Below are 25664 nucleotides of genomic sequence, written 5' to 3' on the forward strand. Positions count from 1 at the left end.
GAAAATAATACAAATAGAAGAGGAAGAAAACGAAATACAATGGCTTCAGGATAAACACAATGGTGAACATTTATAAAGCTTTGCTGGCTGTTAAACAGCTAATTTCTATTGATGTGTTTTTATTTTTTTCTAAACAAAATTTCACTTTTGCATTTTGCATTTTTTGCAATTGCATTTTGTACTATTTTGCAGCAAATGTAATTAGTAAAAGTGTGTTTTTTTGTTTTTTTTTAGTAGTTGCTTTCGGCATGCTTTATAAATTACAAACAATCATATGGATATATTTCTACAGATTTTGTTCATGAAAAAATTAGCTTTTAGGACATGCAGTTTATTATTATTTTTTTTTTTTAAGTTTTATTCCTGCACGTGTTTTACAGGGCTAAACGTTGTCAATACCCAATACAGTAAATGTGTGAACACATGCACATTGAAAATTAAAATGTTAACCAAAGTTAATTATTGCAGAGAATTCGGAATAAATAGTTGTTCTACATATTACTTTTTTACACTAACATCCATTTAGGTGTCGCATGCAACAGTCTGCTTCTAGAAACATTTTTGGCAATACATAACAGATATTTTAGAAAAAAAAAATATAGGTTAAAGCTGATTTATGGATTTTAGTAAAATTTGGATATGAAAAGGCTTCCCTCCTAGAGGTAAACCCTGGATAATGCTTGCTAGTGCTCTAAATCGAAATAGATTACATACAACCCGAACTACTCTGCCTAGGGTCTCACTGACAACTCTCCTTTGGATTCAGAAGATTGCATGACCTCTTAAATTAGCGGGAATTGTACTCATGTCAAAAGTATAGCCTATAGATTTATGCAACATTTATGAACTTCGATAAAAAATTACTGGAAAAATGCGCTATTAATCAAAATATGAAAAAAATAAGGGACTATAAAATTACAAATTTTTAGTTTTCTAAACAATCTTCAACTGTATATGGGTATTTATTATACAGCACAAAAGAGCTACCAATAAGTGATATACACAGCAATTGATCATGCCTGAATATATTGGGTAAGACATGTAATTTATATATATTTCATATTAGGCTTATAAGTTTCTTAGATGCTTTTTTTCCTAACATGCCAAAACTTTTTTTTCTCATATTTATCTTTTGGAGAATGTTTTTTTAATAACTTTATAACAAAAAAGTGGTAAACTTCTTAGAATACTCTGTCATGCTTAAAAATGTTCAGGAAACACAGAGACAACAAGCTGAAATAATATGTAACTGGTGACTTTTCTGTAATAATCAATTTTTGAGCCTAACCCCACCCCACCCCCTCCCTGGCTTCCACACTGACCCCTGATTAATGGCTTTGATGAGCAATAGGGAGGCTTGGAATTTGAATTTCCAAGGTTTGTGATAGATTTACTAGGTAACGGGTACCATAGCAAACATAGTATTTGCCACATTAAAATACCAGTTCTCATCATTTTAAGCTGAACTCCAGGTAGGAATTAAATACATAAATAATGTGGTTCAGTATTCATAAAGTCAACAGTAAATGTAACTTTTCAAATATATACGGGGAGTGTAGATGCCTAAATATGATCAGTTATCATCCTCTTGCAAGATCCTGTATAGGAGAGCTCAGAATAGGAGAGGGAAAATTCCTCAATGTGTTCTCCAGTGTGCTGCTTCTCATTTCACTGTCCAATCACAGAATAGGGGAGACAGTACCTATAAGTGTTACCTAAGTGCAGCAGGGACAAAGGCAGGTCTTCTGCTCTGTCAAGCAGGGCTATAAAGGTGGCAAAGCTGTGTACATTTCAGAACTGGATGGAGAAAAATACATATCCTTTGGCAATCTACCAAGTTTGTATTTTATTTTCAATATTTCTTTATTGAAGCACTGAAATGTTCTTTTATTTTAAATATTTCTTTATTGAAGCATTGAAACCAAGTTTGTATTTTATCTGTGTATTCAGCTATTTTCCTGGAGTTCAGCTTAAAAAAAAAAAAACAGTTGGAATCAACTACTCCAAAGTAAAATACATTTTAAAACAACGGAGGTAAGAAAGCCCATACCAATTGACATTTTGTTTTTTTCTGATATTCGAAAACCCCATTATCACTTTATGTACTTACTAGAAAATTCCTATTTTACATACATATAAAAATAAAAGGAGTGCTATGTTTTAAGTTTAACACAAAGTTTAAAAATTAAAATGTTACAATAGAAATCCAAAGTCTACCAATCAATAAACTACCAATGAGTTAACTCAATTATTTTGAAGCCATTGCATTAACTGTACGAAATTATCATAAGAAAGCATAACATAATATTTTGGGTGAAAATTAGGTAACAATTGGAAGACATTGTGTTGAAACTCAGAAACAAAAAAATATATATATTTATATATATTATAATATATATTTGAATGAAAAATAATTATAAATTCTACTAAATGCAGCACTGTATACGACATATAAATTGTGAAAGTAATTTTTAAAGCATCACATGGTGACCATATTTTGTCTTGCAATGTAATAAACTATTACAAAGAACAAGAGTGAATTACAATTTTTATCGATTGGCTTTTGATGTGTAGATATGAACTATACAGGCACTCTTCTGATGGCTGGTAATACAATATGGCTATACACAGCTACTATTTTCCACTGTATTTTCCCAAGTCCATGATTGTTATGTGTTTTCAAATACTAGGGACTTAAGTTAAATTAAATAAGGGAATATTCACTTTACTGGAGTGAATATATGCCATTCATCTCAAAAATATATTGTAGTTATGGTTGTATTTATAATGAAGGAAATGTTTAGTCAACAAATAGACGAGTGAGTAATGGCAGAGAAACCAGAAACAAATCTCAAATGTCCCTTGGGTCAACTGGTTTGGCCAAAAATTGGGTTCTCCAGGTCAGAGATGGCACAAATCCCACTGAAAGGCAGACATTTGTGAACAGCACAAACAGCAAGATGTCAGAAAATCTAGAAAATGGCAGCTGAAAAGGTACAGTGCATCACAAAACATGATAGTTTCCCAATTTATTAACTGCCCCTCAATGTTTTATCACTTCTCAGAGGTATCACTACACTTTCGTGATCTAGATGTCCCCTTGTGTATTCTGTGTAGCTATGAGTTTTAAAGAATGCTCTGCTGAAGGTTTCTTTTCTCTTTGTAGTTTTAAGAAGCACCAGTAGCTGCAGATGTCTTGAAACCTGAAGCTATACAAGATAGGTATGGCGTTATAGGGCAAATATACCCACTAGAAGCCAATTGTCCCATTTCTTTCTATGAAACAGTCAGGCTTTCGCAAGCCTTAAACGCTTCTCTGGTAATTGTTTTGCAACTCTGTCTTTTGCATCTCTTATTGCTTCCGTCGTTTATACTGGCCTCTTTCCTGTTCCTTTTATAATTATTTTTGTTCTTACACTTAGCAGTATTTACAAAATATAATATTCACAAACCAATACCTACAAGAAATAATCGGTACAAAGGAAAAAAAAGTGCCATACACAGCACTTTTTTTTTTACAATCCATGTAAAATACAAAGTAAAGCAACACAAGTAGCTGAAATCTATCCTTCAAAATATATGCTACACGTTGCATACTGGGACTTGAGAAGAAGCCACACTGAAGGTCCAGAACACAAATGCAGAAATGGCTGCCTTTTTTAAATTCGATATGTCTTCAAAATGATGCATTGTCCTTCTAGGTGGGTTTTATGTCATGCAAAGTTCAATTTTTTAAGTCTAATAATAATTGTTCAAATTTTATCTGAAGATGACTTGTAATGATGAGGATGATGCTGTTTCACACGAGGCCCTGCAAAGAAAATCAGAACATTAAACTATTGAACACAGGATGGCATATTACTGTCATAGTGATGTAAAACATTTAGGAAATAATTTAACAAATTGCAAAGTGATCTCTAAAAACAAAAATGGCACACGATGTTATCCCATTAAACACAACTTTAGCATATTTTTACACATCAATGCTGCTTTCTGATGGCCCTTTAAGTAGGCTTTAATACCCAGGAGGTGGCACGACTTCTCTATCATGTGACTGCTGTGATTGGCTCTCACAGTGATCACAAGATAGAGAGCACTTCCTATTGGTTTCCTTTTTTAAGCATTGATCGAGAACTCTCAGTGACAGCTCAGTGTACTGGGAGTGCGCAGTGAGCCTGCTCTCAGCAAAACAACCACAGACACTGTGGATGTCCACACACTGTGCATCCATATGTGCACCAGTTAGGCATTAAAGTCCATCTTTTTTGCAGCATGAAATTAAATTTTATGACAGCAAAATAAATCCATAATGTCATTGAGGTAATTAAGAATGAATCATAAGAACTTACTATACCTAAATAACTTTTTTGAGACTACATACTTATGTGAAATGAACAAGAAGGCAACAGAAAACATCCTCATAATAATCTAATATCACACCCCTAAAATGTCTCTGCCCTTTCTTAAGTTAAAAAAACACGTATGACTTGCAAACCTGCTTATGTCACATCTGCTTGATTGTAAAATATATAATTACATTTACCTTTAAAACCTCAAATAAGCAAGGTGACCTGTGCCATTAGTGACAGTGAAAATAATGACATGGTAATTTGTTCTCTATTATTGCTCATTCTATAGCCAGTATGGGAAGTAAAAGTAGAGTAAAATGAGGGTAGACAGAGCAGTGGTGAGGTGGAATACAGATACCAAAATCAATAAAAATGAAAGATTTGCAGGGAAGGCCATACTTACACACACATAAATATGGCTTTTCTATATTTGTATTAATGTTAATTTTTTGGATGATAACACAAAATGATAAGGAATTGTTAAAGTGGCATATTAGAGAAGGATCTTGACAAATTGGCAAAATGAGCCGCTAAGGGCCTTTCACACCATCCCGTGTTAACTTTACTGAAATTCATAACATTTCATTCAACTATATGCACAGCAACTTGTTGCATTGTCACATAGTAAACACCATCACCAATGTATGGTGTGAACAGGGCACATCATTTTTCTATGTTCCTTGGAACTGAGCCTGCATTGATCTATGCAGATTACTGCAGCTCAATTGACATAGTGTGAACAAGCCCAAAAGGTAAGAATAAAAATAATGTTAAAAAATATAACATTATATACTTTTTCTGTGGTAATGGCACTACCACCCCAATGAATGTAATACAAATGGGGGAAAGAGAGGTAGAGGTAATTGGAAATGCTGGTTAACAGTACATTAAGCACAGCTCAATGTCAAGTGGCAGCTGTAAAAGCAAATATATATATATATATATATATATATATATATATATATATATATATATATATATATATATATATATATATCTAGCCAGGGGGGTATACAAAATGTTTGATCCCAGTATGGTGTAACATCTGTATAAATCAAATGTACAACAACATGTTGAAGGTAGGTGACAATAAGAAAACATAACAGGTTAAAATGTTTCAAAGGAGGGTAATAGTGATGGGTGAATCTGTTTTGGTTTGATTCACTTAGGATTTTATAACCTGAACTAGAGGCACGTCCTATTAAAGTCTTGGTGCACATTCTGACCGTTTTCAGGATTAATGGACAAACTACTGTCAAAAAAAGAATGGACAGCTGAGCATTGACATGAGGGGGGGGGGGTGCATGTTCCAATGCAGAAATGTTTTAAAAAGCTACCATACAGAAGGGAAGAGTTATTTTCTTTCGGCTTTAAGGGCAACATTGAATATGCAGAAATTCTTTACGATGTAACAAAAGGCAAAACTTTTTTTTAGTTTTAGATAGAATGGAGAAGGATAAACACCTGTTAATTCTTATTGCCCGCTGTGCCCCCACCAGTGAGAAGTACCTGTTTTATGTGTCCTGTTTACCATTATTGAAAGTAAAAGTAAAAGATAATCCTAAATTATGGGTTGACATCACAACAATAATATAGAGAAAAACTTCCTAAAAAGACTAGTCCTGGAGACCCTGGTGACACATCCGGATTCCCTCATTTCGGAGAGATTTTCTCTCACTTCCTGTTCTGGCTTTGGGACAAGAAGTGAAGGGAAATCTCCCCTACGGGACACAGAAAGCAAAAAACTCTGACAAGGGTTATAACCCTTTCTTCAGCTGGCCATACATTATACAGTTTTCTTATTCAATTTCCTTTAGCTTGTACAAACATTAAAATGTACAAAAGAAAAAGAGTACATGCAGGAGTTGTACTAAAAGACCCCAGCAGTGTAAAATTTTCCTCAGGGATACTAGACCTAATTAGTGTATACCTTTATGGTAAAGGTTGTTAACCTGTGAAATTCTCTTTCTTTTCGTACATCACAGGGACACAGAGCCATAATCATAACATATGGGTTATAAAGACCACCTATAGGTAATGGACACTGGCAACCAAACAGAATTGATGACCCCCTATATAACCCCTCTCACACAGGAAGTACCTCCTTTTTTTTGCCAGTGTCTAAAAGGTGAAGGTCGCTGTGGAGAGGAGCTCCACATGTTTGTTATGTTTCAAAGAAGAAGAAAGAAGATTATGCTATGATACCCCAATCAAAGATGTTAGGAATTCTCTATTGCAAGTGGTAGTGATGGCAAAAACATTAATGCAACTTTAAAATATGCAGGATGATTTTCTTTTAATAAACAGAAGTATAATTACTAAAGATAGATTGGAAATATTCCGATTGAAAGTACTGACCCTACTACCTAGGACCAGAAGGATTTGTTCCTATGAAGGTGAAACTGACTAAGTTGTGTTTTAACTTCCTCTTTCTACTTTTAAATAAACTCTTTTATTTGTCATGGATATTATTAAACTGTAAGATTCAGGCAAAGACTCACATTAAAATATAACATATTCGGTGAAAGTAAGAGGAAATATAGTTTTTATTTACAATAAAGTAGGTAAAGTATTCTTTAACACATGCCTAAAACTGAACTTCAAGGAAGCAGCTAAATACACAAAAGAAATACATAAATGTGAACCTTTTAAGCTGTCAAAGACTTTATATTTCTGTCCATCCATTCCTGAGATTTACACAACCCCCACACAGTACAGTTGGTGAATGACACCACTTACTGCTAAGGAATGGTTTCCTCCCTCCATCTAGCCTGTTTACTGTACAGTAAACTAGTATAATAAGACTGGCGGGGTCCTCTCTCTGCTTTCTCCTCCAATCAGCATGTTCCTGTCAATACATTGGCATGCCACACACCTGATTGGCTAATAGTCCTGTCCCTCTCCCTCTCAAGCTGAGAGCTGCTTTACGGTGAGTTATAAGAGGCTAAAATCAAATCAAAATCAGGTACACTTACACTAGCAAAATAAAACTTTTTAGTGATTTATTAATATAGTATAATATAGTACAGAGCTGCAATAATTTGTGTCTTGTATTTATGTCTTTTATATCTACCTGGAGTTTAGTTTTAAAAAACGCTATGATTTTTTTAAAGCTACCTTTCACCCATACAATTGATCTCACAATAGTAGAAAACAAACAAAAAACTGCAAAGGAAGGAAAGATTAAAGGTAATTCTTAGTATCAATCATTCCTGCTTGGTTGCACTGTGCACTCTTTACCCAGCAAAGAATGTAAACTGAGGGAAGAATGTAACAACAAACACAGTTTTGTTCTTAATTGCCAATTACAGCACCGTTTTCTTATGCAGCTGTGCACGATAATGGTACATCTATTCGCTGCTTACCAAACTGTTTGTGTTTTTTTTACTATTTAGCGTATTACAATTTCAAAAGATCTGAAATGTTTGTGAATTTCTTCTTGAAAATACTTAGTAAAAAGAAAATATTCCTTATGCAGAATGTGTAGGAATGCACACAGGACTCCACTTGCAAACAGCATATAGAGAAAACATGTAACAGCTCAATGTCTGAAATAAATCATATAGTTACACACTGGTGTCAACCTGAATCATGGCACAGCGAAATACAAATGTTATCAGCGTCGAGACTGTCATCATAAAAGTGCAGAATAAGGATAATCGTGCCAAATTCTTGTCATCCCCCTTAATTATACACATATTTAGGCATTTAGGTAGAAGCCCATATACACACAGATGTGGAGCTGATTTAGAGAACTATAGTGAAACATTATAGCTGATAGGTAGAACCTTAGGCTGAAACAACACACTCTACGCTCTCAGCCAAAGATGTGGTTGCAATCTGAATTTTAATGAAAATAATTTCATATAATTTCACCAAGAATTTGCTCTCAGAAAGGGCTAAAATACATGAGACTTAAACACATAGCTTTCAAACTGATATACGTAACACTAACAGATTATTCAAAATAAAACCATTCAATTTACCATCTTCCTTTGAATAAGCTCACAGAGTAATGTCCCTATCACAATTAGTATTGGGTATACAGCAGTTCACCTTTTACATTGTTTTGAAGTGGTTTACACACCAGGAGGTGACTTCGGCCCCTTTCACACGGGCGGTGCGCCCGGCGGACTCCATGGACTCATTGCTCAGCGGGGATTGATCCGCTGATCCCCGCTGAGCAGGCGAATGACAGGTCCGTCTCCGCTTACTTTGCAGAGACGGAGCTGTCAGATCCCCGCTCCCCTCTATGGGAGATCGGATGAAAACGTACCACCTGTTCGTTTTCATCCGGTCTTATCCGATCCTCCAGACGGTTTCCATCCATCCGGATTTCATGGACAGGATCGGATCGGATAGCAGCGGGTGTCAGCGGAGATGTCTCCGCTAACATCCGCTGCCCCATAGGAATGCATGGAGCATCCGATCAGGTCTGCCTAAAAAACTGACAGGCGGACCAGATCCGAAAGCCCGTGTGAAAGGGGCCTAAAGTAGTTCACAGATGAGTCCTTATTTTTTGTTTAACCAGTAGTTTGAATAAAAAAAAAAACGACTTGATTTCCCCATTTACACACTTAATGTGGATGGGGGAATCCTCCCCGCTGTGTCTTTGTATTCTGACAGCGGGTAAATGTCCCCGCCATCAGAATATATTGATCAACTCTGATCGAGAGGAGAAAATCCAACAGGGTGTACAGCCGTACAACCTCCCTGCCCATCCCTGCTGAACTGGCCAAATTTCTATTCATGTATGGCTGACTTTATTTGAGAATGTTCACAAAATAAGTTTTTCAAATATTCAGTACAATTATCCAATCATGTACAGATGAAATAAGTACACAGGTATTTTAATCCTTTAACACGACTGGATAATTGAAGTGACTGCGTGAACATTCACAAATCCTCTGGTAAATCAGAGCCTCAATCTATGAAAACTGCGGGAGACTGTTCACTTAACCACTTTAAGGCCGGAACGATTTTCCCCCTTAATGACCAGGCCCTATTTTACGATTCAGCACAGTGTTACTTTAATGGACAATTGCACGTTCAGGCGACACTGTACCCAAATAAAATTGATGTCCTTTTTTTCCACAAATAGAGCTTTCTTTTGCTGGTATTTGATCACCTGTGCGATTTTTATTTTTTGCACTATAAACAAAAAAGAGCGACAATTTTGAAAAAAAAAAAAATTATTTTTCACATTCTGCTATATGACATTCTCAAAAAAATGTGTTTAATTTTTTTTAACATTTTAGGCCAATTTGTTTTCTGCTACATATTTTTGGTAAAAAAATCGTAATAAGCGCATTTTGATTGGTTTGCGCAAAAGTTATCGTGTCTACTAACTAAAAAGATTTTTGTAATTTTTATTGTTTTTTTTTATTAGTAATGACGGCGATCTGCGATTTTTTGCGGGACTGTGACATTGCGGCGGACAGATCGGATCCCTAACTGACATTTTAGACACTTTTGGGTGTAACAGTGACATTACTACAGTAATCAGTGCTAAAAATTGCACTGTTACTGTAGTAATGACACTGGCAGGGAAGGGGTTAACCGTATAGGTGATCAGGGGTTAAATGTGACCCTAGGGGAGTGATTCTAACTATGGGGGAGCGTGGCAGGGAGAAGAATGTTTGCTTGTGTTTACAACAGCCGACCGTACTTCTCTCTCAGCGGGGAGCAATTGCGGGTGTCAGGCAGCAATTGGAGCAGCCTGACACATGCATCGGCTTCTCTGCTGCCGAGTGGATATTCACCCTGGATGCAGCCGGTGACGTCACCGCCGCACGCGCTCTGAAGGTCCGGCATACATTTAGAGCTTCTTGCCAGAACCAAGGGCTCCCGCATGCATGCATGCACAGGATGACATCATCGTGGCTCCGGCCACTCCCACCGCCAGAGCCTGCAAACCCAGAAGAAAGACTGGGGGAAGATGGCAGCCCTCTCATGGGTGGCAAGTATTTCATATTGTGCTAGTATGCAATGCATATTAGCACAATATGCAATAACCTTACAGGTGTTTTTTTTTATTTAAAACTCTGCCACGGTTTACTACCACTTTAAGCTAGCCATACTCTGATTGAAATTCCCTGCTGGACCAGCTGAATTTCCATCAGTGTGTGTGGACTATAATTCACTTTACTAAGGGAAGTCTCTACTCCTTTAGACTGGATTTAGACAGTATGTGCATTGCAGTGCCACTTTCCCAATGCACCTGCATTAAAGTGCACCAAAATGCACAGTAAAACGCTACCATGCATTGTAGTGCGATGAGTTGGTAAAATAAGTGCATGACCTTTTTGCGCATTGGACAGCCCATTCCAATTAATGTCTTAATGCCACTAACATGTGTAACAATGTGTGTTAACGCACATTTATTAATACACCAGAAAGATGCAAGTGGGTCCTTAGTGAATTATCCCCATTGCCTTATGTCAGAAATTAACTCAGGACCTAATACAAGACCATTGTGCAATCTAGAAGTTTGTGAATGGAACTGAATTACCAAAATTGATAAGTTTTCTGACTACTTCTTAATTATTTGTTATTGATGCACTGCTTTATTGATAACTTTTTTTATAAAATAAAATAAAATAAAATTGTGAAATAAAAAAAATAATATTTGACATCAAAGTTCACTTACTATGGGGTAATGATGGAATTACATCTGGCGTTTGGAAGGATTTTATTGTTGCTGGACCCTCTCCCCCTGTTGTTAATACTTGGACTTCCAATCGGTAGAGCATTGAGGGTCTAAGATTATGAACAGTCAAAACATAATGGTCCTGTGTGTAAAATACAGTTTTTGTTAGATAATTTTTAACAGAGTGTTTAAAATTAAAGTAAAACTTCAGACACACCTGTTTCGGTTTCACCGGTTTTGTCTCTGATGTTTTTCGTGGAAAACAGTGCAGGACATTGCAACGGCTCACTTCCTGTTTGCAGATGTCCAGTCCTCCACAAAACTCATTGACTCTCTTGGACTTGCCACCTGGGTTTTAAGAGGCGCCAATCACCACTGCAATGTCCTATGCGGGGCATACAACTTCCACAGAGCCAGTTGTATCTGGATAAGAAAGCGCTACTGCAGAGTCAACCCGCTCTGCTTACTGAATCCCAGGACCCAGGAACTATATCTAAATGTATAATATAAGGTAATATGTTCCTCTCTATGTAAGAATGTGGTGTTATTTCCCAGTGAGTATAACTGACTTGCGATGTTTCTTATATTAGGTGATAATATGTACTATACCAGTGATGGCGAACCTTGGAACCCCAAATGTTTTGGAACTACATTTCCCATGATGCTCATGCACTCTGCAGTGTAGTTGAGCTTTATGGGAAATGTTCCAAAATATCTGGGGTGCCAAGGTTCGCCATCACTGTACTATACTATGTACATATGTACTATAGTAAGGGAATGGAAGGGGACATCGGATATCTGCTTATGTTGTACAGTGTGATCTGTACTGCAAACACATGTAACACACAGCATCTGATTTACTTTCTTCTACTGTTCACATTTCGGTAAAGCTGTTTGTATAAGGGTAGACAGGCATGATGTCTGCTAAATGACAATCACTGTTGAGTGGGAATTACTGCAGTGATGTGCTTGATCCCCATGAACCCTCCCACTGTGGGGAAAGCTGATAAGCACAAGGATGGTCACATGACCTTTTTTCTATCCATTTTAAAGTATAAAATATTAGATAATTGAAAAAATATCAAAATTAAGCACATTTGGATGGGAGTGTAAAATATGAAGTGCTGCAGATTGGATTTCTGTTTTTCCAGTTATTTTTAAAGGCTATGTTCCCTTTAAAAAAAATAAATAATAATAATAAATAAATGCACACATTTTTGAAGGTAAAACAATGTGTATTATTTTTTCTCAGGAGCCTGCAGTGCATTACATCTGCGATCAGCAGATCAGAGTGCAATCTTAGACTTCTGCAGACACTGCTTACGGCTTTCTGCCCATACCTCTGCACAGGCTTTCTGTTTGAAGATGTAGGAAGTGCCTATTAACTAAGAGAGCACTCTCCAGTGTCCTTGCAGCTCATTGAGAACTAAAAGCTGTCTGCCCCGGTGGAAGGTGGGACTTGTAGTTCATTCATTCACAGATTCACGTGATTGAATGATGCAGCTGTGTGGGCGGAGCCCTGCACAGCCATGCTGTTTATAAATTGTGACAGTGGATGCAGGGAGAACAACCCTCACCCATTGTCACGGGGGGTGTAGTCAGGTGCTGTATAGTAACATGTTACATCCTAAATACAGGCGTAACATGTAACATGTTACTAAAGGTGAATTTAGCTTTTAAATCATGTGCAGTGCTACATTTATAGTTAACCATACACATGTATTTACTGTAATTTCAATTACTAAAATATATATGATAGAACAAAACTTAAAGAAGAACAAAAATAAAATTGCTGCATCTTACCGCAGGCAATATTTGAGACTGAGAAATGATACTGTTCGGTAAACTGTTTTGTCGGCTTTCTGTTGTGACTTCTGCCCATGTGACCTGGAATCCTGTCATAGGCTGGTGAAGATTTACTTTGGAAAGTTTCCATGAAAAATGTCCAGTGATGTTTCCCTCCTCAACGTTAAATGAAGCTGACAGATTCTCAGGTTTAGCCAACACTTTTGAGACAACTTGTCCTGTAAAAAAGAAGTGTCTTTGAATTCAAGTGTTCAGCAAGACCTTTCCCTTTATATTGTCAGCAAAATTATGTATTGTAACATTTAGGAAGCAAGAAAAATGATCCTGTGATTCCTGCTGTGAAATGCAAGGTCTTTGTAGAAAATGTTAAAGCAGTTATATCATTAGGGTGAATATGTGTTGACATCCCACTTTTAGTAATTACAATGTCATACGCAACAGCAAAATTGTTCTCTTTATTAATGGCATAAACCCTATTTGACTGGTTTTGCTATTACATTATTATTACTGTTCTCATTTGAATCATTATTATTTATCTGTGGATTACAATACACAATATACTGTAATACCTCTAATCCAAGCTAACAACATCCTGCTACAGGATGACTGCTACATAAGAAAACAAAAATGAAAGCTTGGAAGATGTTGGCAAAATCATTTTTACCAAAATCACATCCCTGGTATCAAGGCCAAGTCACTCACTCGCATAGCTTGGATGTGAGGGTGGCCCAGTGTACCTCCTCCTCTCTGAAGCTTTTCTTGGGTTTAAAAAAGTAACACATGTCAATTTATAGTCTTTAATTATAGATCAAACAGCAGCAGGCAGTGCCTTAAATAAGGGCTCTGCAAATTCCAGGTATCAGGTCACCATGGCCATGAAATTGCATCCTGGCGCCTGGGCTTTTGTCAGCCCATCCACAGGCCCTGTCTACACTAGCGGCTTTTCATCTGCCGCTCCGCTGCACTCCATGTCCCATGGTATTTTGAACTAGGTGTATTGAATGCACGGCCAGACGGTGCCACTGCCAGAAATCCCTGGACAAACCTCAGCATCTCCTCCACCACCTGCTTCTCCTCCCTGCCACCAGTGCCTGACCTGCTTCAGTGTTACCGCTGCCTTTTCCTGGACTAGCGGGGCCTCCACAGCATCACCAAGAAGTAGCTACACTGGGTCCTGGAGGGCATCTTGGAGCTTTACCAGCAGAATGAATGGCAGCCCTGTGCGTTCTTTCATAGCAGCAAGTTTTCACTGCGGGTGGTTGGAATTGTTGCGATTCCCACACCTGCTACCACATGCATAGGTGTGAACCTAGCCTAAGTGAGACCCAACAATGACAGCTGTATGATCACACAGCCCCGCTGTGTGCTCCTTTTTCCCCTGAAATTAATACTAAGAACATAGTACATTTAAAACTGTAAAAGCAGTGAGGAATAGTCAGAGACTGAAGACCATCGCTCACTTATTATGATTTTAAATGTACTAAGTTCTTAGGGATTCTAAGCAGGTTAATATGCATAACTGTGTGTATGTGCATTTGTAAAGATACACTTTAGGGCTACTTAAGAGAAGGGGTTTAGTCATAAAAAATACATTTTAGTTACAAAAAAAAAAATGGCTCCTTTTTTAGCTGGCTTCTAGATTCAAAGCAAATTTGTCAAGCCCTGCCTTGAGTACATTTTGGATCACTAAATTTGGAAGCCCTCTACATACTCAGTCACTATAGATGTTGCCAGGGATGTGGTTGGTACATTAAGAAAAGAGTTAAGTATTGCTTCATCAATCTGCCAGGCACCCAGGACCTTTGCTGACTACTGCTGGAACTCATTCCAGGCTTTTTTCACCTGACCACTTTCTGATGGCCACAAACAATGTTTACCACAATCCTGTTGGGTAATTTTGATAAGCTTTATAACTTCTACTTTTGGGAATGCAACGTCTTGATTTTACGTACTAATAAACTACTTTGTTTTTACTGCACTAATATACGAGTTATTCTTTTTACACGCTTGTACCTGCATCTGTCTTTCCAATTTAGAGGGTCATACATATTAAATGTCTGCCTCTCTTGTGCAAAACTGGCTATTCAATGGTCAGTTTTGAACTGGGACTATACTGTATAAACGGTTCCTTGATAGTGGGAAATTAATGGTTCTTTGTGCTAGCATATGTTTAATTAATCACTAACAGCACAAAAAAAATGGGTTTCCAAAATACTTGCTAATACATTCCTTTTAAATAAATTATCATAGTGTGTTTTAAACTTTCCTCTTTTTTTATACACTTGCATTTTTCACTAACTAAATTTAAATCCAAAATATGTATGTGTTATATAGACACACATATTTGGACAGAATAAAGAACCAGAAAAGTGACCAGTCTCATTAATTTCTGTTCATGGTTTTGCCAATTTGTATTAATGAAATGAATTGTTTTGTAAAACATAAAAAATACAACAACACATTAACTAGTTTCACTTATAAAATTGTATTTTGTATTCAAGGGCAGATCTGCTGACCTAGTTTGTATGCCGTCTAAATACATTCAGTATGCTAATTTGAAGAAACCATGGAGGTACTTAATAAATAATGCATATAGAGACTGAGTTTATTTCAACTATGCATGAATATATAAACATCTACAGAAGAAGATTTATAGTCTACACAGAGTTTTAAACCAGGAGCAGTATAGTATAACAACATTTTATGTTTATTAGTAACCCTAGTGTCTAATTTGGACACATGCAAATTTAGTCTACACCTCAACAAATGAACTGATATTAAAGGTAAAGTGCAATTTGGCAATTTGTACAGTTTATGGATAAACCCTTCAAGCACTTGTCCACATTCCCAGGACTCACCATACCCACTATGATTATATACTTCACCTCTATGGTTGTGTCTTGAAAAAAATGATTCCTGTATATGGCCCAAGCAAAGGCTGTTAATAAATAAATCCCTTTATTGCTTTTCTCTGTAAGCTGTATCATATATGTGTGCAATGAATACTTCTACATTTACCTTATATTTGAGCATGTTTAAAAACAAAATTTTACAAGGGGCAAATAGAGGAAGCTGTCCGGACCCTAGGATGTAAGTAAATGGTCTCGGCCACTATTAAGTAATATACTTTACAAAACGTTGAACGTAGAACTGTTGTGTGATTGTGTTGTTGAACTGTGAACTGTTTGAAACTTTTGGGGGGGGGGGGGGTTCAAATGGTCCACTTCACCAGGGTTTGGCAAATGTAGCAGAATAGAAGCATACACTGTTCTGATAAGCATACAGTGATCCTGCAGGATATCAAAGTCACCTAAGAGAAACAGCATGTGTTCCGAAAGCCAGTTTAAGCAACCTGAGCTTTCCCAATAAAGTATAAGTTCGAAAACCAGTAGCCAAAGCACTAACTCTAAACCAAGCACTAATCCTAGGCCACAAAAGGGACAGCCTTGGATACCAGGCATTATACGACTTGAGTTTTTTTTTTTAACTCCAATTCCCCAAAGAGAGACTGCCAGTAAAGAGAGGCTTACATCTACAGTTCTTGCCTATAGCAGAACTTCCTCAGGAATCAAGGTGCCAGTACATGCCAGCATAAGAAAAACTTACGCTCACAAAAGTTTGTAGATAAAAAGTCGGGTTCATGATTTTAAAGCTAGGTTTTTTTAGAAATGGAACGTAAGTATAGAGAAAATACAATAGACATCAGAATTCATATAAATATTAAAATACAAAACTTGTATTTCAATAGGTTCTATGATTTGTCTTGTGTTTAATTTGCATTTCTGATATTATTTTGCAGCATAACGTGTCCTGAAAGCTCTTCCAATTTTTTTAAAATAAGTTAACTCTTCCTGAATTAGACTGTTGACTAAGTGCAGATACTCCAACAATGAAAGCTTGTACCAATGTCTGGCAAGACTTCACAAACATTTCACTGAATTACAGTAAACTTCAATACTAAATCTTTGTAAAAGCAACAGAGTATGAAAGACTGCTAACTGAACTTCAACACCTTATTCTACACAAAGAAAGCCTCTATTTGTTCTAAGTCTTTAAGTTTTAAAACATCAATTGGAAATGTTTTGCAATATAAGTAACTTGGTTGACCCAAAAAGCTCTACCTTGAAGAGTTTACATTCCATTATGATACACGGGAATCCATTCCAAGAACATCAAAGTTACATGAGTTTATTTTGTAATACAAAAATCAACTTTGGATATGGCCAGGTGTTTTTTTTTTTTTTTCGTAGACATTGAAATGAAATTACTCAGACAAAAATGTATGCTTCAGATATCCTCTGTTAACCTTAGCTTACAATCTCAATACCAATACTATATATATCTATATATACAGTGGGTACGGAAAGTATTCAGACCCCCTTAAATTTTTCACTCTTTGTTATATTGCAGCCATTTGCTAAAATCATTTAAGTTCATTCTTCTTCCTCATGAATGTACACATAGCACCCCATACTGACAGAAAAACACAGAATTGTTGACATTGTTGCAGATTTATTAAAAAAGAAAAACTGAAATATCACATGGTCCTAAGTATACAGACCCTTTGCTGTGACACTCATATATTTAACTCAGGTGCTTTCCATTTCTTCTGATCATCCTTGAGATGGTTCTACACCTTCATTTGAGTCCAGCTGTGTTTGATTATACTGATTGGACTTGGTTAGGAAAGCCACACACCTGTCTATATAAGACCTTCCAGATCACAATGCATGTCAGAGCAAATGAGAATCATGAGGTCAAAGGAACTGCCTGAAGAGCTCAGAGACAGAATTGTGGCAAGGCACAGATCTGGCCAAGGTTACAAAAAGATTTCTGCTGCACTTAAGGTTCCTAAGAGCACAGTGGCCTCCATAATCCTCAAATGGAAGACGTTTGGGACGACCAGAACCCTTCCTAGAGCTGGCCGTCCGGCCAAACTGAGCTATCGGGGGAGAAGAGCCTTGGTGAGAGAGGTAAAGAAGAACCCAAAGATCACTGTGGCTGAGCTCCAGAGATGCAGTCAGGAGATGGGAGAAAGTTGTAGAAAGTCAACCATTACTGCAGCCCTCCACCAGTCAGGGCTTTATGGCAGAGTGGCCCGACGGAAGCCTCTCCTCAGTGTAAGACACATGAAAGCCCGCATGGAGTTTGCTAAAAAACACCTGAAGGACTCCAAGATGGTGAGAAATAAGATTCTCTGTTCTGATGAGACCAAAATAGAACTTTTTGGCCTTAATTCTAAGCTGTATGTGTGGAGAAAACCAGGCACTGCTCATCACCTGTCCAATACAGTCCCAACAGTCAAACATGGTGGTGGCAGCATCATGCTGTGGGGGTGTTTTTCAGCTGCAGGGACAGGACGACTGGTTGCAATCGAGGGAAAGATGAATGCGGCCAAGTACAGGGATATCCTGGACAAAAACCTTCTACAGAGTGCTCTGGACCTCAGACTGGGCCGAAGGTTTACCTTCCAACAAGACAATGACCCTAAGCACACAGCTAAAATAACGAAGGAGTGGCTTCACAACAACTCCGTGACTGTTCTTGAATGGCCCAGCCAGAGCCCTGACTTAAACCCAATTGAGCATCTCTGGAGAGACCTAAAAATGGCTGTCCACCAACGTTTACCATCCAACCTGACAGAACTGGAGAGGATCTGCAAGGAGGAATGGCAGAGGATCCCCAAATCCAGGTGTGAAACACTTGTTGCATCTTTCCCAAAAAGACTCCTGGCTGTATTAGATCAAAAGGGGGCTTCTACTAAATACTGAGCAAAGGGTCTGAATACTAAGGACCATGTGTTATTTCAGTTTTTCTTTTTTAATAAATCTGCAACAATGTCAACAATTCTGTGTTTTTCTGTCAGTATGGGGTGCTATGTGTACATTCATGAGGAAGAAGAATGAACTTAAATGATTTTAGAAAATGGCTGCAATATAACAAAGAGTGAAAAATTTAACGGGGTCTGAATACTTTCCGTACCCACTGTATATACTGTACACATATATACTCACATACAATGTAAAGTAGTGAGTATACACTTTGTATAACAGCGTAAATTTGCTGTCCCCTCAAAATAAGTGAGTACACTTCTAAAGTGAAAACGTCCAAATTGGACTCAATGGTTGTTATACAAGCTGTACACTCACTACTTTACATTGTAGCAAAGTGTCATTTCTTCAGTGTTGTCACATGAAAAGATATAATAAAATATTTACAAAAATGTGAGGGGTGTACTCACTTTTGTGAGAAACTGTATATATATATATATATATATATATATATATATATATATATATATATATATATATATATATATATATATATATATATATATATATACATCCATATATCTTACACTCTTAATACCTAACAATACTATATATATATACAGTATTTATATATAGAACACCATGCTGGGTCATGGGAGCCTATAAGTGACTATAAGTGGCAGTAGGAGACTCCTGGGAAGTTAATTATCTGTAGAAGAGTAGGCAGGGGATCAAGGGGATTTGGCACTTTTTATGCATAAGCAGTATACAGGTTAGCATAAAGGTGGCTACACCATGTAATTTAGCTAAATCTAACAGTTTTAATCAAACAATATGGGATTCATCTGGGTGTATGTGAAGATCCGGCGCATCCTTGGTGTGGTAGTGCCTCATGCCTGATGTCCCTGGGCTCCAATATAGCGCCTTTGTTGGCTTCCTGCGCATGTGCCTATTGTCATCAGGGTACCATTGTCGCCCCTATGGTGATGTCAGATGCATCAGCCGTGGCTGTTTACATGCTGCATTTTGGTGGTGTTCTACCACCATTAGCGGCGTGGGAGTGGGTTTGGCCTGACACATGATGCTTGACGGTTGGCTGGTCCTTGGGCCGAGGAAACCTTTAAAAAGGGCCCTTTCTATCTGGCTCTTGTCTATTTCCTGCTATTCCAGTGGCCACACTTCATTGTGGTTTTCACTGTGGTTTCCTCTGACTTCTAATTATAAGGTATGGTAACAGTCTTTACTACTAGATAGCTTTCTTTATCTTTTATTTCATTACTCCACAATACTTATTCCTTTGTATTCCTTGTATATTCTCAGGCCATTGTATTTATAATTTAATATACAGTATATCCCCTAGCCACCACTCACTTCATTGGTCCAATTCTAATTTGCTTTTCATGTGAACTATTATTCACTATACTTCAGTATGGTAATGGTCTTTACTATTAGATTGTCTCCTTCACTTTATATTTCATTATTCCATTTCACTTGATCCATTGTATTTTATCTGTATATTCTTGGACTATTCACTTCATTGGTCTGATTCTCAGTCACTTTTACCTACTCTGTAGAGGTACCTCCATATTGCTGGGACCCTTGATACGCTTACATAATTATTTGTGCGTACTGTACATCTATATTTTTGTTGTTTCGACTTGTGTGTAAGTAAGCCTTTTGCATATCAGCAGACCTACTCCATTTTAAGTGGTCCCAAAAAAGGAAATTTACCACGTCATAACTTTCTTCATATATATTGTATTTTAACGTGGTCTTTCCACAAACACACACAAACCAAATCTTGGCTGTCTTCTGAGGAAGTGGTGTTGCTCCATGAAACACATAGAGACTACAGATTTAGGAATATAACAATTTTAGGGCTTCTGTAATTTTGTGTATACACCATTACCAGCAATATATGCATACTGGGATATGTTTTTATTATGTCATATATTATGTCAAAATGTGTCTGATTTTAAATGAAATATACTGGTAAATACATTTTACAATTTTTTTTTATTACATTGCTATTAATTTTATTTGGCACCACTCTTTAAAAGTCCCATGGGCCAATATATTCTTTTTTGGTTCTGCTAAGTATTGAGACTGAGTTATGCCCTGGCCTGAACATATACAGCCTTTTCCCCTTTTATGTATATTAACCACACAATATGTCATCATTTTTTGTGTTTATGATGATGTGCTCAGAAGACTGAAGACATCTTATGACAGTGAAGAGGTACTGCAAGGGGCAGTGTTAGAGAGGTGGTGGGTACTGCAGCTAGAGTCACAATTTTTGTTCTTTAACAAGTTTAGAACTCAATTAAAATGGCAATGAAAAAACCTGCTTAGAGTTTGGCTTTAATTGTTCTCTGTAGACTGCTGCAGAACATGCCATCATTTAAATTCATACTATCCAAAAAGACATGTGTGGCAAGTTTTATACTTCTGGTCTGGAGTAAAAAAAAAATGTATTTGCAAAGCTTTGCTAATGAGATGCAAATGATTAACTGAAGAGCATAAGAATGATGATATGCAAAGCAATAACCAACCGCCTGATTTCAGACTGATCAGAAAAAGATGAATTTGATTAGACTTTATTGGTTGTGCCCTTTGCTCCTTGCTTTAATAAATGAGAGGAGAATTGATTTTTTTCAGTGTACTGTTTGCATCTTAGAAAAGCCTATTCCAAATGATCATTTTACTGCTAGAACATGCAGAGCCAGAACTATAGCAAAATAAGCATTCTAAAGCACTATCAGTAGTAAAATCTGGAAGTGTCCTGAGAAAACTCAGACATGCCACACTAAATGGGCGCCTGTGATTATTTGGATTTATGAAGTACAAGCTGAACCCTGGTTAATCACACACCTGAGATATAACATGGAGAAAGCACAAGAACAACTTTAGAACACCAATGACATACCGCTCATTGATCTAACTCCTAATTAAACATAATGACTTGTAAGCCAAAGACAGCAGCTTGCCAACACACAGAATGTAAATTATAGAAGCTGGCTTGGTCCAGAATACATGGCCAAGATCATTCTTACCTCCAGTGGTTGGACAGTTGATGTGTTTGTGGTTTTTGCCTTTCAGCGCTGAACAGGGAGGAGTTGTGAAGAAAATACTTTCAGCCTTTAGATGGCCTTTAGATCTGGCTGGTTGTACTGTAACTTTGTATTTGCAGGAAAACATTAATGCTGGTAGTATTATGTGGTGGTCCTGTATAAAAAAAAAATTGGTAGGGATAATCAAAAAAGGTAACAGATGAAAAGCTGATGGTTGTGTATATAAATTGAGGAGACCCTGCCCTCAACCTAAAACTACTAAAAACAGCAAAAATTCAAGGATAATAAACACATAGGTCTGTGTTTCCATAAATCATTTTTTATTTACTTGCAATGTGCCACTGAATGAGCAAGCATATTTGACTTCCCTATTAAGAGTCAGTTGCCTAGCACAGCCCCCCACCAACTCTGAGAGTTTCTAATCACTGTCTTTGCTACCCATGCACCTCCTTCCCTCACTTAAACTACCTACATAACTTTTTATGTAGTTTCTGGGGACTGAGCAAAGGAAAATACTATAGAGTGTCACTTGAATGAGAGCCCTAAGGCTCCATTAACACCTGAGCATATAGTTTCAGGCGTTTTTTTGGGGAATTTTTCAGGCATTACTTTTTTGAGCTTCAGGCATTTTGCTTTAGGCGACAAAATGCTCATATGTGAACAGGGGCCTGAGGTTATTCCGCATGGGAAGAAGGGAATCCCCTACATGCTCCCGATGTAATGGAGACCGGGGAGACTTGATTCACCTGTGACGCTGCCCAAAGCTGCATAGATATTGGAAAGAGGTCACTGCCATCATTGCCAATGTCTTCCAGGTACATATACCTGAGAATCCAAAAATCTGTGTGCTGAGAATTCTGAGTGACCTATAGATAGAGGATGCACCCAGGCAGGCCATAGCGAGGGTAATATTTCAAGCCCGGAAGGTAATGCTTTGCCATTGGATCTCTGCAGACTCCCCTTCCTCAAATGAATGGTTAGTTCAAATGGGGGATACCTTCCAAATATATTTTTCAGCACAGAGGCTGCTATGATAAATTCAATAAACAATGGGAATCTTTGTTAGACACACCTGATCTAGCACCAGTGGACTTGACTATGGACTGGCTGGTCATTGGTAGAGGGTAATTACGAATTGGTTTTAGAGGTTATCCTTGGGTAATGGGGTGTGGGGTTATGGGCATATTCATGCAAGTCGTACATTTATTAATGGTTATGATTTACTATGTTTCTATAGATGTAATACTTTTATGCTTTTAAATCCGTATGTTGCATTGTATTTTGACTGAGCTGGAGACTATACTGCTGGCACAATTTTTCAATTGTTCATTCAATAAAATTTTATTTGAGAACAGGGGCTATTGAAATGAACAGGATTTTGCTTGTGGGGCGTTATGAGACTGAGCGTTTTATGAGCTGAAAAACGCTTAGTTGTGAACAGGGCCTAAGTCTGCTGGGACTTGTGGCATACAGGTACGTGAAAGGCAGCAGTGCCCTGTACCACTTTCAAGGCTTTTGGATTACATTTTTTTTTGTTTTTGTTTTTTTTTGGGGGGGGGGGTTTGGAAACAAGGAAGGCATTTACAGGTAATACATGTACATAAAATATGTGCACATATCTTATGGGGAGATTTTTGTTATAATAAAAAATAAAAAATGGCAGGGTCTATTTAAATGAAAGCTGCGCTTTCATTGTAGCTGATTGTAGCTGAGCACAACACTTTTCAATAAATATTTTAAACCAAGGAAAAGCATGTTTAACCACTTGCTGACTGTAGGACATCCATGGTCGTCCTCGGGTTGCAGTGGTTACACCTGCAGACAATAAAGCAGTATGAAAATTTTCAGCCGGCGATTCCCTGTACTGCAGATGTGATTCAATTACTTTTGCAGGTGGTGGAATGGGGTCCTATGAAATATTTAACTACCGTAGTTTGCCGCCATTCCACGGACGGACGCAATTTTAAAGCGTGACATGTTAGGTATCCATTTACTCGGCATGACATCATCTTTTATTTTTTAGAAAAAAATTAGGTATTATGTTGTGTCTGTGTGCAATAAAATGTATTAAAATTAATTGTTTCCTAAATAAAATGCATTAAAAAAAAGCTGTGCAAATACCGCTTGACATAAAAAAAAAACAACATCCGACATTTTATTTCATAGGGTCTGTGCTTAAAAAAATATATATAATGTTTGGGAGTTCTAAGTAATTTTCTGGCAAAAAAGTAGATTTTTAATATGCAAGAGAGAAGTGTCAGAATTGGCCTGGCTGCCAATGGGTTAATATGCGGCTAAAAATTACTAAATCAAGCCTCTTGAATCAAGATCTATATTAGATAAGGCTGAACTGTGATCTACTGTTTTTTATTGTACTGTTTTTTTTTTTTTTTTTTTTTATAAATAAAGTGTGCCCTTGAACCAGAACAATACCAGCTGGGTACAGCAGATGCTAATAGTGACAGGTACACCATCTGCCTGTTCTCTACCTTATATCAACTGCTGTAAATGCTGGGACCTGGCAATGTCTTTCCTCCAACTCTGGAATGCATAACGTGAAAGTCTTGCTTTACTTTCAAACAGAAAAGAAGGCCTATTGTCAAATCTGGGTATCAGAAGTGTTTCTTGGTTTGCTAATGTTAACCTCTAAATAGCTTTAGATTGATTGTTACAAGCTGTGCTGAAAACAGACGTGCTTTTGGACTCCTAGCTAGAAGCTAGATAGCTTTCTTTTAAAACCATTGTCTGTGCTCTTGCTAAATGTTTTTGTCCTACAAGGGTTCTCTGTTCTCGTCAACTACATGGCTGTAACAGACTATGAGTTTGATTTACTAAAAGAGAGAAGAATATTTGCAAAATGAGCTTGTAAACCCAAACACTAACGTTCTATCTAAGCTTTAAAATGTAATTTTCAAACTTAAAAATAAAATAAAATTTTCTTTCAAAAGTAATTTTCAGCAGTTTGTATCTGCAGATTTCATGTTAATAACACCTTTTGATATTTCATAAAGGTCCTTGTTCAGGCACTTCCTGCAATAGCTTCTAGATTGTAAGCTCTAACAAGCAGGGCTCTCTAATTCCTCCTGTATTGTATTGCAACTGTATTGTCTTCCCTCATATTACTGTGCAAACTGTTGGCACTATATAAATCCTGTATAATAATAATAATAATAGCATGACAAAGCTTAGTCCCTGTTTCCCAATTGTGCTTTTGCATTGTCACCCTTCCACTGATGGAAACTACAACACACCTTACCCAGGCAATATTTTATAAAAAAAAACAATTGTTTATGACACACCATGCTTTAGCAAACTAAATGTTGTTCAGCCATGGTTTAAACCTTTTTTATCAGCATATAAACCCCAGCAACAGCAGCTTTTCTTTGTACAACTAGATTAATTATGCTCAACCAATTAAATGTATTCCAATATTTATTTCAACATTTGTTTTGGTTTGTACACTGACTATTATATCCTTGTTATATGATTAAGAATCTGTTATGAAGTAGTTTCAGTATACTGTGTATAACACAATACCAGCACATTGACTGAACTTGTATTGTTTGTGCAGTCTAAGTATTTACTTTGTATGAATATATCATACTATGCGACTGTTTACACTGTGGGTGGCTACTAAAATGATCTCCACAGGCTGGCATCTCTAGCTATGTGTTGTGAATCACCTGGACTGCACTGCATCAAAGTAACTTGTAAAAGAGAGCAAAATTCCCATGACGTGAAGAGAGATGGTCTATAGCACATTGTGAATGTAAATGTTCATCCAAGCAAAACAACTGGGGTATTAGAACCAGCATAAGAGGCCAGCTTAGGATACACTAGCAATGCCTCTACAATGCTATGTAAATAAGGGAGTGTTATTTATCATCCGTTTCATATTCTGTAAGTTGTGACACAATGTTTCTGGATAATCTAAAGTTATAAGCCAGAACAGTTTAAAAATACCTTTCATAAACACCATTTATAACCTGTAAAATGTAATAACATATATTATGACTTA

At 37.1% G+C, this 25664-nt stretch overlaps 1 protein-coding gene across 1 annotated transcript in view; it reads right to left on the bottom strand.

The window, feature by feature from the left end:
* Positions 1-1982: 1982 nt before the first annotated feature.
* ANOS1 (anosmin 1) overlaps positions 1983-25664 on the bottom strand; it is a 235153-nt gene continuing 211471 nt past the window's right edge. Inside the window, exons 11-14 of the mRNA XM_082245044.1 lie at positions 21629-21800; positions 12802-13022; positions 10999-11140; positions 1983-3811 (exon numbers count right to left, since the gene is read on the bottom strand). Coding sequence (XP_082101170.1) covers positions 3753-3811; positions 10999-11140; positions 12802-13022; positions 21629-21800 — 594 coding nt within the window. The 3' untranslated portion in view covers positions 1983-3752. The remainder of the gene's footprint in view (positions 3812-10998; positions 11141-12801; positions 13023-21628; positions 21801-25664) is intronic.

Source organism: Pelophylax lessonae (assembly GCF_965119305.1).
Source record: "Pelophylax lessonae genome assembly, chromosome: 2".
Lineage (NCBI taxonomy): Eukaryota > Metazoa > Chordata > Amphibia > Anura > Ranidae > Pelophylax > Pelophylax lessonae.